Source organism: Suricata suricatta, chromosome 10 (assembly GCF_006229205.1).
Source record: "Suricata suricatta isolate VVHF042 chromosome 10, meerkat_22Aug2017_6uvM2_HiC, whole genome shotgun sequence".
Lineage (NCBI taxonomy): Eukaryota > Metazoa > Chordata > Mammalia > Carnivora > Herpestidae > Suricata > Suricata suricatta.
Window position 1 is genome coordinate 43,732,178 of NC_043709.1, and position 13,987 is coordinate 43,746,164.

General features: G+C 41.7%; 1 protein-coding gene across 2 annotated transcripts in view; it reads right to left on the bottom strand.

Annotated features, from left to right (window-relative positions):
- Positions 1-403: 403 nt before the first annotated feature.
- TPH2 (tryptophan hydroxylase 2) overlaps positions 404-13,987 on the bottom strand; it is a 90,259-nt gene continuing 76,675 nt past the window's right edge. For both annotated transcript variants that reach the window (XM_029954588.1, XM_029954587.1), the window contains exons 9-11: positions 10,255-10,350; positions 1,455-1,588; positions 404-1,317 (exon numbers count right to left, since the gene is read on the bottom strand). In XM_029954588.1, coding sequence (XP_029810448.1) covers positions 1,143-1,317; positions 1,455-1,588; positions 10,255-10,350 — 405 coding nt within the window. In that variant the 3' untranslated portion in view covers positions 404-1,142. The remainder of the gene's footprint in view (positions 1,318-1,454; positions 1,589-10,254; positions 10,351-13,987) is intronic.

Here is a 13,987-nt window from a genome sequence, read left to right on the forward strand (position 1 = left end):
GTGCCTCACCAAGGTTTGCCCAATTTGCCCAAACCGTGGCAAACTGGACAAACTCTCAGAGACCTGGCTTGGTTTGGGGAACACGAGAGGAAACATCTGTGCTGTTGGAAACCCTTGATCAAAAACCAAATCCTACTTGGTGATAAACATTCATTTTGTAACTATTAGTATCCCCTTCTCCGACTATACACAAATACACCAAGTTGAACTTCTTAGCAATCCAAAAGTGAGACGCGATGGGCTGTAAATGTTAGTGCCCAACTAACTGTGCTGCTTTGGGCAAATCACTTAACCTCTCTGGGACTCAGTTTCTGCATTTTCGAAACCCAAGCTCTATGATATTATTGTTCTCTAAGAGAAATGGATTAAACACTTAAGTGTGATAATTCTCTTTATTCCAGCATAAAGTTCACAGTCCCAAGACTCTCTGCCTGCTGTTTAGTCTTTTCCTAATGTCCTTTCTGGAAGTATTTTTCTTCCAAAGTACTTTAGAAAGCATACCACAACTCAGTTTCTACCTGGTCAATGCCACCTGTGTTCCATTTGTAAAATGTTCTCTTTTTTTTTACATTGTATAAATATTCAACCTAAAAACCATTCCAACTAGTGTGTTCACTAGTTTCCATTTTTGAAACAGAGTACTGAATCTTTTATAAATGCAATGGGAGTTTTCACACAATTCTGGGTTTATCTCAAATAATGCTGTGGAAACACTGATACTATAGAAAATAGAAACAGTTTCACTGCTATTTTCATTTTATCTAATGAACACAGAGGAAAAGCTCAGATCTGAGAAAGAAAAAGTAATAAGCTAGAATCAGAAGAGGGCTATTTGTTAACAATTTTTTTAAATAACTGCAGCTTGGTTAAGGACACCAAGCAAGAATGTCAAATCTATTTAAGACATTTAAACATGTTAACAATATTTTAAACAATCAGTGTTTATCTGTCATTGGGTTCTTTATGGTGTTTCACACATTAACACAGTAAATTACAAGCAGATAGAGACACGCAGAATTGTACAGAATTGCATGCTCACTAGCCAAACCATGACACAGAAAGTTATTGGTGTTATATGACATTGACTGAATTGCTGCTAAGCCCCAAAAAGATCATGCTGGCAATGACAATGGTCCCAGGCATCAAATCCCCAGATACTGGTTCATTTTGTTCAAGGCATCACACACTGTGTTCAAATCACTGCGAAGGTCCTGCACCACGTTTTCAATACTCCTGGTGTCTTTCAGAATTTCAATACTCTGTGTATAGGGATTGAAGTACACAGAAAAGGGACGGGTAATTGACTTTGCAAAGTCCCTGCAAAATAAACAGAAAAAGAAGGATAGGATATGTGATCAACTCTCATTGGTACAGGAGATACAGATAGAAGGAAGGAACAGAGCCAGAAAAATAAAAAGTTAACATTTTGGAGATGGAAGAAACACAAGCTTTACCTCATCTTTTCTTTGGCTTCTTCAAAACTTTCTGAAACAAAGTAGGCTTCCTGGAAAGTGGTGATAAGGCATTCCTGTAAGCAAGTTGTCTTTGGGTCAAAGGCTTTCACACATGCCTTGTCAGAAAGAGCATGCTGCAAAACACACCACAAAACCCATTAAACTCCGTAATGAGACTTCCAAAGTGCCATGATGTCACACTTCTACAACACAGCTCAGTATTTTTACAGAGCTGCTCAGCAACTAGTCTGCCATGAAATACGGTACTCTCTAGAACTGCCGGGTAACTTGCGTGTTAGGGGTTTTGTTTTGTTTAAGTCTGTTAGAAGCTGAGGGGGGAAATGAAATTATGGTATTATTTTACGTATTATCAGACAAGTTCATATGGAAGGACAGTTCAGAGCTATATCCCAAAAGAACCAGAATTTTAAATCTATGCTATGAATAGAAGCAGGGAGAGAGCATAAATATGGTCCTGAATTTATTGCTATAAGCGATGTACTGAAATTTCACTTAAATGGCAGAAGTAATAATTACTTGCGTGGAAAGGTAATTGGGACTCTGACTGAACTATTTGTGGCCTCATTGTGAGACATTTTGAGGCCAGGTACTGTGTATCAGCAGAGTCTGGAGTGGGCTTGTATATTTGAGGATACTTGCAAAGCATTCATTTCCTTTCCAGCAAGTACAGCAGAGCAATATACAGCAGATAAATACGGTCAGATGGGGGAAAGAGAGCTAATATTAATAGTTACAGTTATGCACAGAGAAAGCGTTAGGAAAAGAGAGAAGCCAATGTAATTACTCTTTGAACCATCGCTAGCTCCATTCAACTCACTACATGACTGGGACTGAGAACAGCAAGAAACAATGGATCTTCTCAAGATACATTCAGTGATGCTGAAAGTTAGCAGTCATTTTCTGCCACGTGCCACTGGCCTATATATAGGCCCTGGATTAATGGTTCTCAAACCTCATGTGCCTAAGAATGACAGAGGAGATGGGGGGGGGGGCGGGGGATGCAAATACCCAGGCCTCGGTTTTATTTAGCAAGTCTGGATAAATCCCAGGAATCTGCATTTTAAAGACATCCGAAGTGGTTCAGACTCCAGTGGTTGTAAACTATATTTTAAGAAATACTCCCCTGGATTCTGTCTTTTTCTTAATTTAAAGGGTAAATTTGTTGGGGGGAGAGAAGCAGAATGAGAAAAGGGGCAGCAGAAACTCCCTTGAACGAAGAGAAAATGGGTTCGACTCCAGATGTTACCACTGTCAAGCTAGGTGACACTGGCCTCCCTGTGCCTCTGTTTCCTTAACTGTAAATGAGAAGTTTGGGCTGGATGATTTCTGAAGACCCTTCATTCAGGCCTCTGGGTTCCACCCAAAGCACTTTTCTACTTCTCAACACAAGAGGTAGCTTGCTAAAGTTCCCTGGAGAAATGCTGGAAAACCTTTCCTGTTCAAACTCTTGGTACATTCCCCAGCAATTTCAAAACACGCGGAATGATTTGCAGCAGGCTTCCATGAACGAGGCTGTGGTTTGAAAACACAAGTGCAAACCAAGGGACTAACATGCAAGGGAAAGGGCGTGAGGCCCCACCTGCACAGGATTTTCTTTCCCACAAAGCTGCATTGTCCAGATCAATGCATATATGAATCAGGGAATGCAGACGGCCTCCGGGAATGAACTCATCCATTCTTTTTGGCCCAGAGAGCAACTTCATTATACGCAGAAGGTCACTACACCTGCAAATGCATTTGTGCTAGATTCAATCCAGTGCCGTGAACATCAGGAGATTTTGGTTCCATGTGACTAATAATTCTATCCGCGTTTTAAAAACAACTTCACAGTTTCAAGAAACAAATGTCCTTTTCTGAGAGCTGATGTGCCTTTGCAAAGAACAGGCCTCCTACTGACTTGCTGTGGTTTTCAGAATTAGAAGCGGCTTTCTTTGCAGCCATGTACTCGAGGTGGGTTTTATTTCACCCACCAGTACATGTGTAAGAAAAGACAGTGACGGATTCAGTGTCCTTGATCTTTCCATGTTCTCATGCTCACTGTCAGGGACATGAGCAGAGTGGTAGCCAAACAGACCATGAAAACAGTTAAACCTCTGCTCTACAGGCAGGGCATCCCTGCTGAGCCAACAACTTTTCACTGGGTCAATATAAGCACAAGAAGGAGATGAAACTCATCTGCTTGAGTCTGAAAGGCTTTGATAGGCCATTAGCAACCCAGCAGCCACCGTGTGTAAAGGAGGCCTCTAGAATATATGTAGACAATAACAGAGACTGAAATCAGTGGAGTTTTAGGAAGAATTATCATGTGACAATTCCACTGGATACTCAGATGAGCCCATTTAGTCATTTTAACTAGTAAAGGGGAGGAAAGTAGACCAAAAAAAAGCCCAGAGGGCAGGGTGGTGTGTGTGGCCCAGCTTTCAAGTAAAGTCAGCAGATTCACAGTATAAAACTGGAGGCATTTACAATACAGTAGTAAAATTTCAAAAAAAATAAAAAATAAATAAAAATAAATTTAAAAAAAATAAAACTGGAGGCAAAGGCCATGAGGCAAGACATATAACAGTTGCCTGATGTAACAATCAAAGCAAAACCTGGGAGCTGATTTTTGTAAGCACTCAACAATGCAGTGTATCTTCAGGGGTCTCCTGTGTCCACTATGCTAATTACCTACTGAGAACCTCTCTGTCCATGGGATATGGGACCGGTGCTGCTCCTTGGCTATCACAATTATGGCTGTGATGTGGTGCCCAAGGATTAGCCGCCTGGGGAATGATAAGAGCCTGGAGGTGGGGGGCAACCAGGGAGGGAGGCCAACAAATGAGGTGGTGCTCACACCTGTAAGTGGTCTCATTTACCTGTGGGATGACTGCCAGGAACATCCACACAGCCTAGGAGGCTTCTGTTTCTAAATCCGAGAGTGTGGCCCAAAGTCTAGGAAACAGCATCCGGGTCTCCACTGACGCCCTGTGGAGTGGAGCCCACTGAGTCCGATTCTCAGCTCCGATCCACGTCCATCTCTAAGCTGCCTCAGTTTGAAGGAGCAGCTTCCATGCTCTCTCCTTTATGTCCAGAGTGGACTCGCTGTAACCATGAAGTCACACTGCTTGCTGTCCCCGGGGGATCTGTGGTGAATCCTTCCCAGAGTGTTAACAGTCTGATATCCTGAGGTCTGCAAGAATTAATCCAACTTCAGGAGACAGGGGCTTTATAAGGCTGAGAGAATGTGGCTGACAGTCTTTTTGTCTTAAGCCATTTTAAAAGTGCAGGAGCAGCTGAGAATCAGCTGCTCTCATTGAAATGATCTCTAGAAGAACTGTTTTGGATTTACCAGCAGTGCTTAAGACAAGTGTGCAGGACTGGGTCCTAAACACACTTGTCCCAGAGGCATAATGAATCAGACTTCCCCAGGTTGAGACAGAGTGTCCTCTTTGATAAAACTGAAAAGACTGATCTACATGAATTCTAAAGTCCTCCCTGCAATATCATTTTAAAGGGGCTTTCTGGCGTGCCTGGGTGATTCAGTCAGTTGAAGGTCCCGCTCTTTTTTTTTTTTAAGTAGTTTATTGTCACATTGGTTTCCATACAACACCCCGTGCTCTTCCCCACACGTGCCCTCCTCCATCACCACCACCTCCTTTCCCCCCTCTCCCTTCCCCTTCAACCCTCAGTTCATTTTCAGCATTCAGTAGTCTCTCAAGTTTTGCGTCCCTCTCTCCCCTCAACTCTCTTTCCCTCTTCCCCTCCCCCTGGTCCTCCATTAGGTCTCTCCTGGTCTCCTGTTAGACCTATGAGTGCAAACATATGGTATCTGTCTGAAGGTCCAGCTCTTGATTAGGCTCAGGTTATGATCTCATGGTCACGGGATCAAGCCCGCATTGGGGTCTGTGCAGAGGGGGCTTAAGATCATCTCTATCCCTTGTATGTCTGGCCCTCTCCCCCACTCACATGCTCTCTCTCTCTCTCTCAAATAAATTTTTTAAAAAATTAAAGGGCCTGCAGGTATGCTGCACTCCCTGTCATCTCCCTGCTCCACCCAGGCAGCACAAATTGGCCAGAGCAGCGTTTCCCACTGGCCTAGGTATGGCCTTGCCACCCTTCCTAATAGAAATGGCCATGAGCAATTGATCAGCTTCAGTGCGCAAATGAAGGCTTATTTGCCATTTCAGCCTTTTAAATACAGGCTTTTTTGCAACATCAAGTTGCCTGGAACCCAATTGTTATGTAAAGTTTCTACATAACTTTGGGCAAGTTATTACACGTCTAGAAGCCTAGTCCAGTATCCATCTGAAAAATGGGACTACTAATAGTACCCAGACCTCAGGGCTGTGCCCAGCACATGCGAAGTGCCAGTATGCTGAATTATTATTGCCACTTCAGTCTGGAGAAGATGCCGGTGTCCACAGGCATTCAGCCACCCCTGCCACCACTGATACAGCTCTTCCCCCATCTACATCCGGAGCCCACAGACAAGGGAACACGGCACTAGCTAGAAGGCGTCCAGGGTTTAGACTGCAACAGTGCCTGCCCCAAGTTCATCAGTTTAAAATCTTCCTTCCTCCCCACCACCTGCCTTTGCAGACACAGGGTTATTATCTCAACTCTGCTCCATGTAAATCCTGTGATCCTCACCCTCTATATTAGGACTGGTTTAAGTTGGGAAAAAACTCAAGTGTGAAATCAGGTTTAGAGGTACTTTTGGCCCTAGATTCTGAATAAGAATTTGCAAACACTACACTCACACTGCAATCACCTTCTCCCCCCAATCAGAACAGCAAATATATACATTTATATATGTAGATATGCATGTATGCACATAATATTTTTTAAACTTCCCCAAATGTCTCTCCTGCTAACTAACTACAAAGTGCCATCAACATTCCTATTGCTCAACTGGGTGATAATAGCATCACACCTTTTTTTTCCCCTCTCTCTAGTGATGTTGAAAGTTTCATCAGTGTGAATAAGCGCAGACTAGGGAACAAATTCCCGCCTCAAACAATCTCTTTCATTTGTTTATGACTGGAGTTAGTGCTCATGGCTCCAGAGTTCTCCCACTTTTCCCCTGCTCAGATGGCTCACACCTCCCTCTCCAGCCCTTCCTTTTCCTGAAACTACCACCATTAGTAAAAATAGAGCCCCATGCCGGGCTCTGCACCAACACTGCTGAGCCTGCTTGGGATTCTCTCTCTCTCTCTCTCTCTCTCTCTCTCTCTATCTCTCTTTCTCTCTCTCTCTCTCAAAATAAATAAATAACATTTATTTTAAAAAGCAATACAATAATGTCACTGTGCAAGGATATCCTAAAACTAAGGCAAAATAATAACAATAATTAACATTTAAAAAACCATCAGCTTTGTCAAAACCTGAAACACAGAACAGATGGATTTATATGCACTATTTCAGTGACTATGGGGTAGGTGCTAAAGCTATTTGCAAAAAGAATCTAATCTATGCCTTTAAAAGAAATGAAGAATTAGACTTTTTACCCTTCCCCTTAAAAAAGGAGAAAGTGCCTTTGGCTTTTCAGATGGATTAGCTTTTTGAGCTAAGACTCCGCCGGTTCCTCACTTCCTGCCCACCACCCAACCTTCACTGTTGCTTCTCCGTGAGAACTGGAGTCAACCAAGACCCAAATCAACCACCTTCTTAGAACTTCTAGCAACTCCAACTTCCTTGAAACCTCAGACCTCCAATTTTGGGCCTGTTGAATAAAATGAGTAACTAAATGAATGAATAATAAATTTAAAAATAAGACACATATAAAAGGGTCAGTTCTGAGACAGAGAGAAAAAGCAGGAAGGACACATGTAAGGAAACAGCAATTGATGACCCTACTTTAAACCTTTTTTTAAAGTCAGATTCCCAGATGATTTAGCTCACTATTAACTGCCCCCCAGAGTGATGAAGATATGGAAAACCCCTACCGAAGCACACTTTTATAATTCCTGAAAGTACATCACAGAACAGATAAGAGAGGGAACAACCACTGATGAAAAAAAAAAGTAGCCTTGTGGTTCTCAGATGTAGCTTTTACAAGCTTATCCATATTTATTCTGTTTTTCTCTTCAAAGGCTGTCAAAAAATAAGCATTGTAATCATCGAAAAAATAAGAGGCACAAATGAAAGCTATCCTCCCAGCCAGAGACACACCACTTGGGAGTCCTTGACCAGTGCTGTAAAGCAACATCTATGCCCAGGAAAATTCAGCCTCTTACAGCACAAATTTTAAAACGTGTTCTGTTCAAGGAGAGAAGGTGAATCAAGAATTTTTATGTAAAAGTGATAAAGACTGCGCCAAAGCCTCCAACAACTTAGCTGGGACCTACATTCAGGCTACAGTTTAAAAGAACAAGAAATATTTCACCGCAAAAGGTAACTGCATTCAAAATCGTAAATGTGTTTGACACGGGAATTATTACAATGCTATCAATGGAGAGATCCTCCCCACTCTCACCCTCCCCGGGTTCAGGATTATCATCTGTCCACGCAAACAGAAGTTAGACAGAAGTACTCAGAAGCTGTGTGAAGGTTCCAGACATTTGCACAGAGTGGGGCGGAGATGAGGGGAGGGATGGGTATGTGGAAAGCATCCTGTGTTATGTATTCTCTGTGAACAACCAGAAGATACTTCTCGTAGAAAGAATTTCTGAATTGTAAAAATGGTCCAAAGTAGCAGTCACTGGGATGGTGGAGTGTAGAAATTTGAGAATGGAAGAATGCTAATGACCAGAGGTGATGGACCAGAACAAGACTCACGACAGACAATGCCCTTCGGTGTACACATCCCTGGCTGATTTCCATTTCCAGACGCTTCTGTCCGCAACAAAAACAAACAGATTCACCCCAATGCTGCCTATATATGCCCCATTAACCCGATTAGAGGACCCTGTCGAAAGTTGGGGCAATGAGAGAGATTGGTTTCTTTTGTTTCTGGTGTCATTTATAAACCTTCTGAGGGGAATGTAAATAGATGTAGCTCAAGAACCATATCATTTTCTAATTCTTTTCTCGTGGAAATCAAGAAGCACTCTACAGAAGGCATGGGTCTCACAAGGATATGACATCATGCTATTGCTGTGGGCTTTGGCCACCTACTGAAATGATTTTGTTGTTGTTGAGAATTTCGTGTAAAAAAAATAAATGACCACATTACATCAGGGTTTTGCCATGTTAAATGCTGTCAACTACTCCAGCCATGCTGAGCCTCAGGCAGCTCCCTAAATGGGCCAGGATTTGATGAAAGCACACGCTGGCTGCTGTCGGCTGACTATTCCCCGCATTTCCTCCTCTCCTTACTCATCCTTTCCTCTCCTCAAGAATCAGCCCGGGCAGCAAGGCCCTTGTCAGGAGCCTTCCCAGGCACGGCCTAGTAAGTGCCAGGCACATTGGTCACAGTTTGCACCAACAGAATGGCTGCTTACCCCCTTGCACTAGTAAGTAAACTCTCTGATATCCAGGATCCCAGGCGGGACAACCTATTGGTTAATCGCTGAAATCCTGGAGTCTAGTCTACCTGGACTTGGGTCCAGCTCCAACACTTATTAGCTGTGTGACCTTGGGGAAGTTCCTTCATATCTTTATGCTTCAGTTTTCTCATATGTGATAATAACACTGTTTATCTTAGTGAATTGTTATGAGAATTAAGTAGGTTAATATGTTTAAAGCGCCTACAATACTACTTTAGGTCTATTGAAGTGTCCAGTGAGGCGATTGTCTTCTTCTTCTTTCTTCTTTCTTTCTCCTTTCCTCTTTTCTTTCTCTTCTTCCTCCTCCTTCATTATTTACATCCCCAGAAACTGACACAGTACATGGCACATAGTAGGTATTCAATCAAATGTTTGAGGAGTGAATTAATGAATGAATGGTACCATAAAGCAAATAGACTTAATAAAACTACAGGTAAGTTGTATCTTTCAAGAATATAAACAACCAAGACATTCCAATAATCATTATTCTACTATCAGGATAATCAATACTCCAAATAAAAACCCCTAGGATGGTTGATAATCCTGATCTGAGTTTGGATAATCAAAGAAAGATTAAATTATGTTCAGTACATTACCAGATTATACATCACACTGCGTTCTAAATTCATCAAAACTTGCTGTCCCCCAGTAGCATAGATAGCACTTAAGTAACCACAAGACCTAAATGATCAGATGATCCAGGCCATAGCATTTCTGAATAAATGACCATTTTACTGTATTTTAAGGCCAAAAAAAAAAAAAAAAAGCATTCCCTAGGCATCACTACACATATTAGCTACCTCTCTCAACATACATATATTTCGGTTTTTTTCCTCAAATTATATATGTCCACAAATGTTTTGAAACACATTAATTTTGAAGAAGCTAAATAATCTCAAATTCCCTTTGGAAAGCAAATTCTAAGGAGTCCATGGGAGCCTTGGGGATAACAGAAATGAGAAAAGCCAAGCTATCCTTATAAGGAAATTTCAATGAAGTGATCGCTGCTAACTTACTGCCCACTTTGCAGCATTAAATTTAGGCCAGTTGTATGTTACCCAACACAAGCACACATTTGTCATTCCTGTTGATCTGTGCACATGGCTGCTGGTCCACACACCTAGAAAGGCATGGCCTATTTTCAGAGGTGTGAGAAGTCAGGTCAGCACCCACATCTGAGGTGCCAAATCCTCTGTATTAAATATTTATGGGGTACCTATGAGTAGGACTGCTCAGACAAACCAATCAATATTTTCCATGACCTTGAACCAGTTTGCTCAGGAAGGATGTTTTCACTCACAGCTTCATACCTTCAATTCTCCAATGGAGGAAAGGAGTCCTGCTCCATATGCCCGCAGTTGCCCTTCTTGCTTACAAAGGCCGAACTCGATGGTGAAGAAATAGCACTGAAAGAAAAAATGAAAAAACACATGGACACATATCCAATGAACTAGTCAACGCAGCTCTTCTATAGAATACATGGCACCCAAAATAAAATGGTGCACTGGGCATACTATCCTTAACACTGCTCATTTAAACACATTTGAATCAAGAGGTTCATTAAAATCTATTCTCTTGCTTAATAATCCCTCCTTAGGTTAAAAGTATACAGAAAAGTTATTAATTACTAACAGTCTTGTGATTGGTGGATTCAGAAACCCCATAAGTCAACTATATCCCTGGAAATAATTTTAAAAATTAAAAAAAGCTACAGATTTAGAAATGAATGATTATGTCACAGCCATACCACCATAAGAATATGCTTCTCTATTTGCCAAGTTGGGTTTCAGTTGAACATAAATAAGTTCATGCAAATGTGGAAAAATAACTTGGAATCCAGTCATCTCAAACTCATTTTTGTGGTTTGTTCATCCATTCAACAAACATTTGTTGAGTACCTAGTAGGTGCCAATATTTGGTAAAGAACTCTGGTACAGAAAAAAGACCAAAAAAGCAAGTACACGCCTACCAAATTACCAAAACCACAATGTTAGCATAATATTTTAAGTGCGATCTGAAATGTATATCGATGAATGCTACACATAGATACATGTATGTGTGTATATAGACACATGTGTCTATATACACATATATAAAAACATATATAGTAAGAACCATTTTGCTGACCTGAGTTTTACCAGCATCAACTACTACAGCTTTCCTAAGACATTAAAATCTATAGTTCTTTCTGGTGAGTTTAAGAAACCAAACTAGACATACAGAAACCTCTGTACAACCGAAAAAATCTCCCAATGCTCTTAAGAGAGGCTGAAATCACACTATTTTGGCTCTGGGAGAAAAGTGAGAAGCTGACAGTGTGCAATACAAATTACATCAAATTAACACTGTCCTGTATTAGTGATGATAGAGCACTGACAGTGTGGAGAAAGAGAATTTAAACACCCCTGAAAACTGGTGGAAAATAATAATTATTTCTTGCCCACAGCAGTTTGCTCTATTTCATTTGGAGTTTAGGATGTCTCTTTGTTCAGAAGGGTTTTATATTTTTTAAACGTGAGGATGATCTACGAAGTTGAATGGGCTGAACCCAAAGCACTGGTCATTGGAGGTCAAGGAGCTAAACCTCCCAAAGCAAAACTTCCTTCCCTGATTCACCTCCCCAGAAGGGTAAAATTATAGTCCTTTCTCCCCTCATCACCCACAATGCCCACCTGCCCTTCTTCTTACTCTGTTCTGACTTATCTTTCTTTCCTATTATTCCACCTTTTTGACATGGTCTTTAATTTATGTATGATACACACTGTCATCTGTCCCCCCACTATAAACTCCATGAGAGCAAGTACCTGCTCATCTGGAACAGGGTCCCAACCGCAGCCCTGTTGGCACTTCAGGCCAGACAATTCTTAATGTGGGAGACTATCCTGTGCATCACAGGACATACAGAGGATGACATCCCTGACCTCCACTAACTGGATGTCACTAGCATCCCCCACCCCATTTATAACAACTAAAAACATCTTTAGATGTTGAAGAATGCTCCCAGGGCACCAACATCATTTCTGCTTGAGAACTACTGATATAGAATCATGTCTTAAACATAAGAGTTCAATATTTGATGAATAAATAAATAGCAAATGAGAGAACTATCTCTAAGTCAGGCTCGCTGTGTGGCAGCATGACCTGGAAGAAAGAAACAGATGAAGCGGCCTGAGTTCTAGTCTTGGCCCTGCTTCTCATTAGCTATGTGACGATAACTTCTCTGGCAGGTAGTTCTTCAGCCCATGACATTCATTCTTTCATTTGTTCACTCATTCATTCATCCATTCTACAAACACTCCTTGAGCACTGTGATAGTCCAGAATCTGCTTTAGTTGCTAAGGATATGCAATGAACAAGGCAACAAAGTCCCCGATCCCATGAAGCTTATTTGTTGCCAAAATGAGATATAACAACAAAAATCAATATACAGGATAATCCCAGGGGGAATTCGCTATATATGTAATAAATCCATGTAATGTGTCAGGTATTAAGACGAGATGGCTATTTTAGATGAAGTGGCCAGGGAAGGAGTCTCTGAGGGAGTGATATTTAAGCAGCAACCCACTTGAAAAGCAGCCTTTTGTATAAAGATCTTAGGGAAAGAGCACTCCTAGCAGAGGAAGTAGGTGCAAAGGCAGGAACGGATTTATTTCCAAGGGCAGTGGGAAGTCATTGGAGGGGTTTCAGGCAGGAGCTAGACACGTTCTAATTTAGTCTCAGAAGATCGTGCTGGTGCTGTGAAAAGAACAGACTGCCGCAGGGGGGCAGGGGTGGAAGCAGGGAGACCTGTTAGAGGCAGAGGCAGCCAAGGAGCAAGCAAGGGAGGTAGGTGACTTAGGATATGACTTGGGCCAGCGGGGGCAAGGGATTGAGAGAAGTCAGTATCACAGAGACCTCAGGAGAAGAGGATCAAATGCTAAAAGATAGCCCTCAAGTCTATCCTCCAAAAGATGTCACACAATACTGGGCACAATGAAGAGAAGGGACCGTACAGTCATAGAACAAGAGTCCGGCAGGTTCAGCTTCCTGTTTCACCCAAAGGAAAACTCAAGTTTAAGGAGAAAGTGATTTACCCAGGACCAGTCTAGATGGTGACATTTAAGAGATCTAGAGCTCCAAATTGTAAAGAGCTTGACAACTGTCACATTTTAAAGTTTTTAGGCAAAAGATTAATAGACGCATGATTCCCCCTTACAACCAAAAATGGAGAAATGGAAGTCTGAAAGAGGAAAACTAGAATCTCATGGTATCTTCTTAGTGTGTCTTTGGCTGATTTCCCCAATTTGTATTGCATTTACAGCACATGATGTAAAATCCTTAAAGCTTCAACACTGAATACAGAAGAGTTTGTAAAAAAAAAAGAGAAAGAAAGAAAGAAAAAGAGAGAGAGAGAGAGAGAGAGAGAGAGTGGTGTCATGTTCAAAAGCCTCCAGAATACACATATGGAGCCAGCTATAGGGACATTTAGGTCAGCCTGTTAAGAGCATTTTTAATTTTTCTTATGCTATACTAGTGCATACAAAATGACCTAAATCAAAACAGGCTGGTGTGCCTTTCACATGGTCTTCATCTAGATTTGGCATTCCATCCTATTTTAAGGCAGGAATTAAAAGGTCTGCATCAACTTAACTAAAGGTTCAAAGCTAAATCTACCAGTGTGTCTTTGGTGCACGCGCTCCCAGAATCAGGGCAAGCTCAAAGGAAAAGGCCACTGTGCATCCTCCTTCCCATCGCCCGGAACGCTCTCTGGCCCCACACCTTGTCTGGGAGTCCTTCCAGAAACTCTGACCTTACATAGCTCCATCTGCTCATTCACTATCTACCTTTTCCCTTGGTTTCCTGTTGTCCCCAACCAAGGAAAGCCTCTATGCTACTTCTACAGCCTCCTCTCTCCTGAAAATTGGACTTCGTAACTTGAAGACCATTTTCCATTTGCAGCTTCATGTGTGGCTAACAGATAAAAAGAAAATGGTAAAATGCACCGGAGCCTCAGGTGTTGGCAAAATTTGAATTATGGACGTGCTCAGGACACTTTTTCTCTTT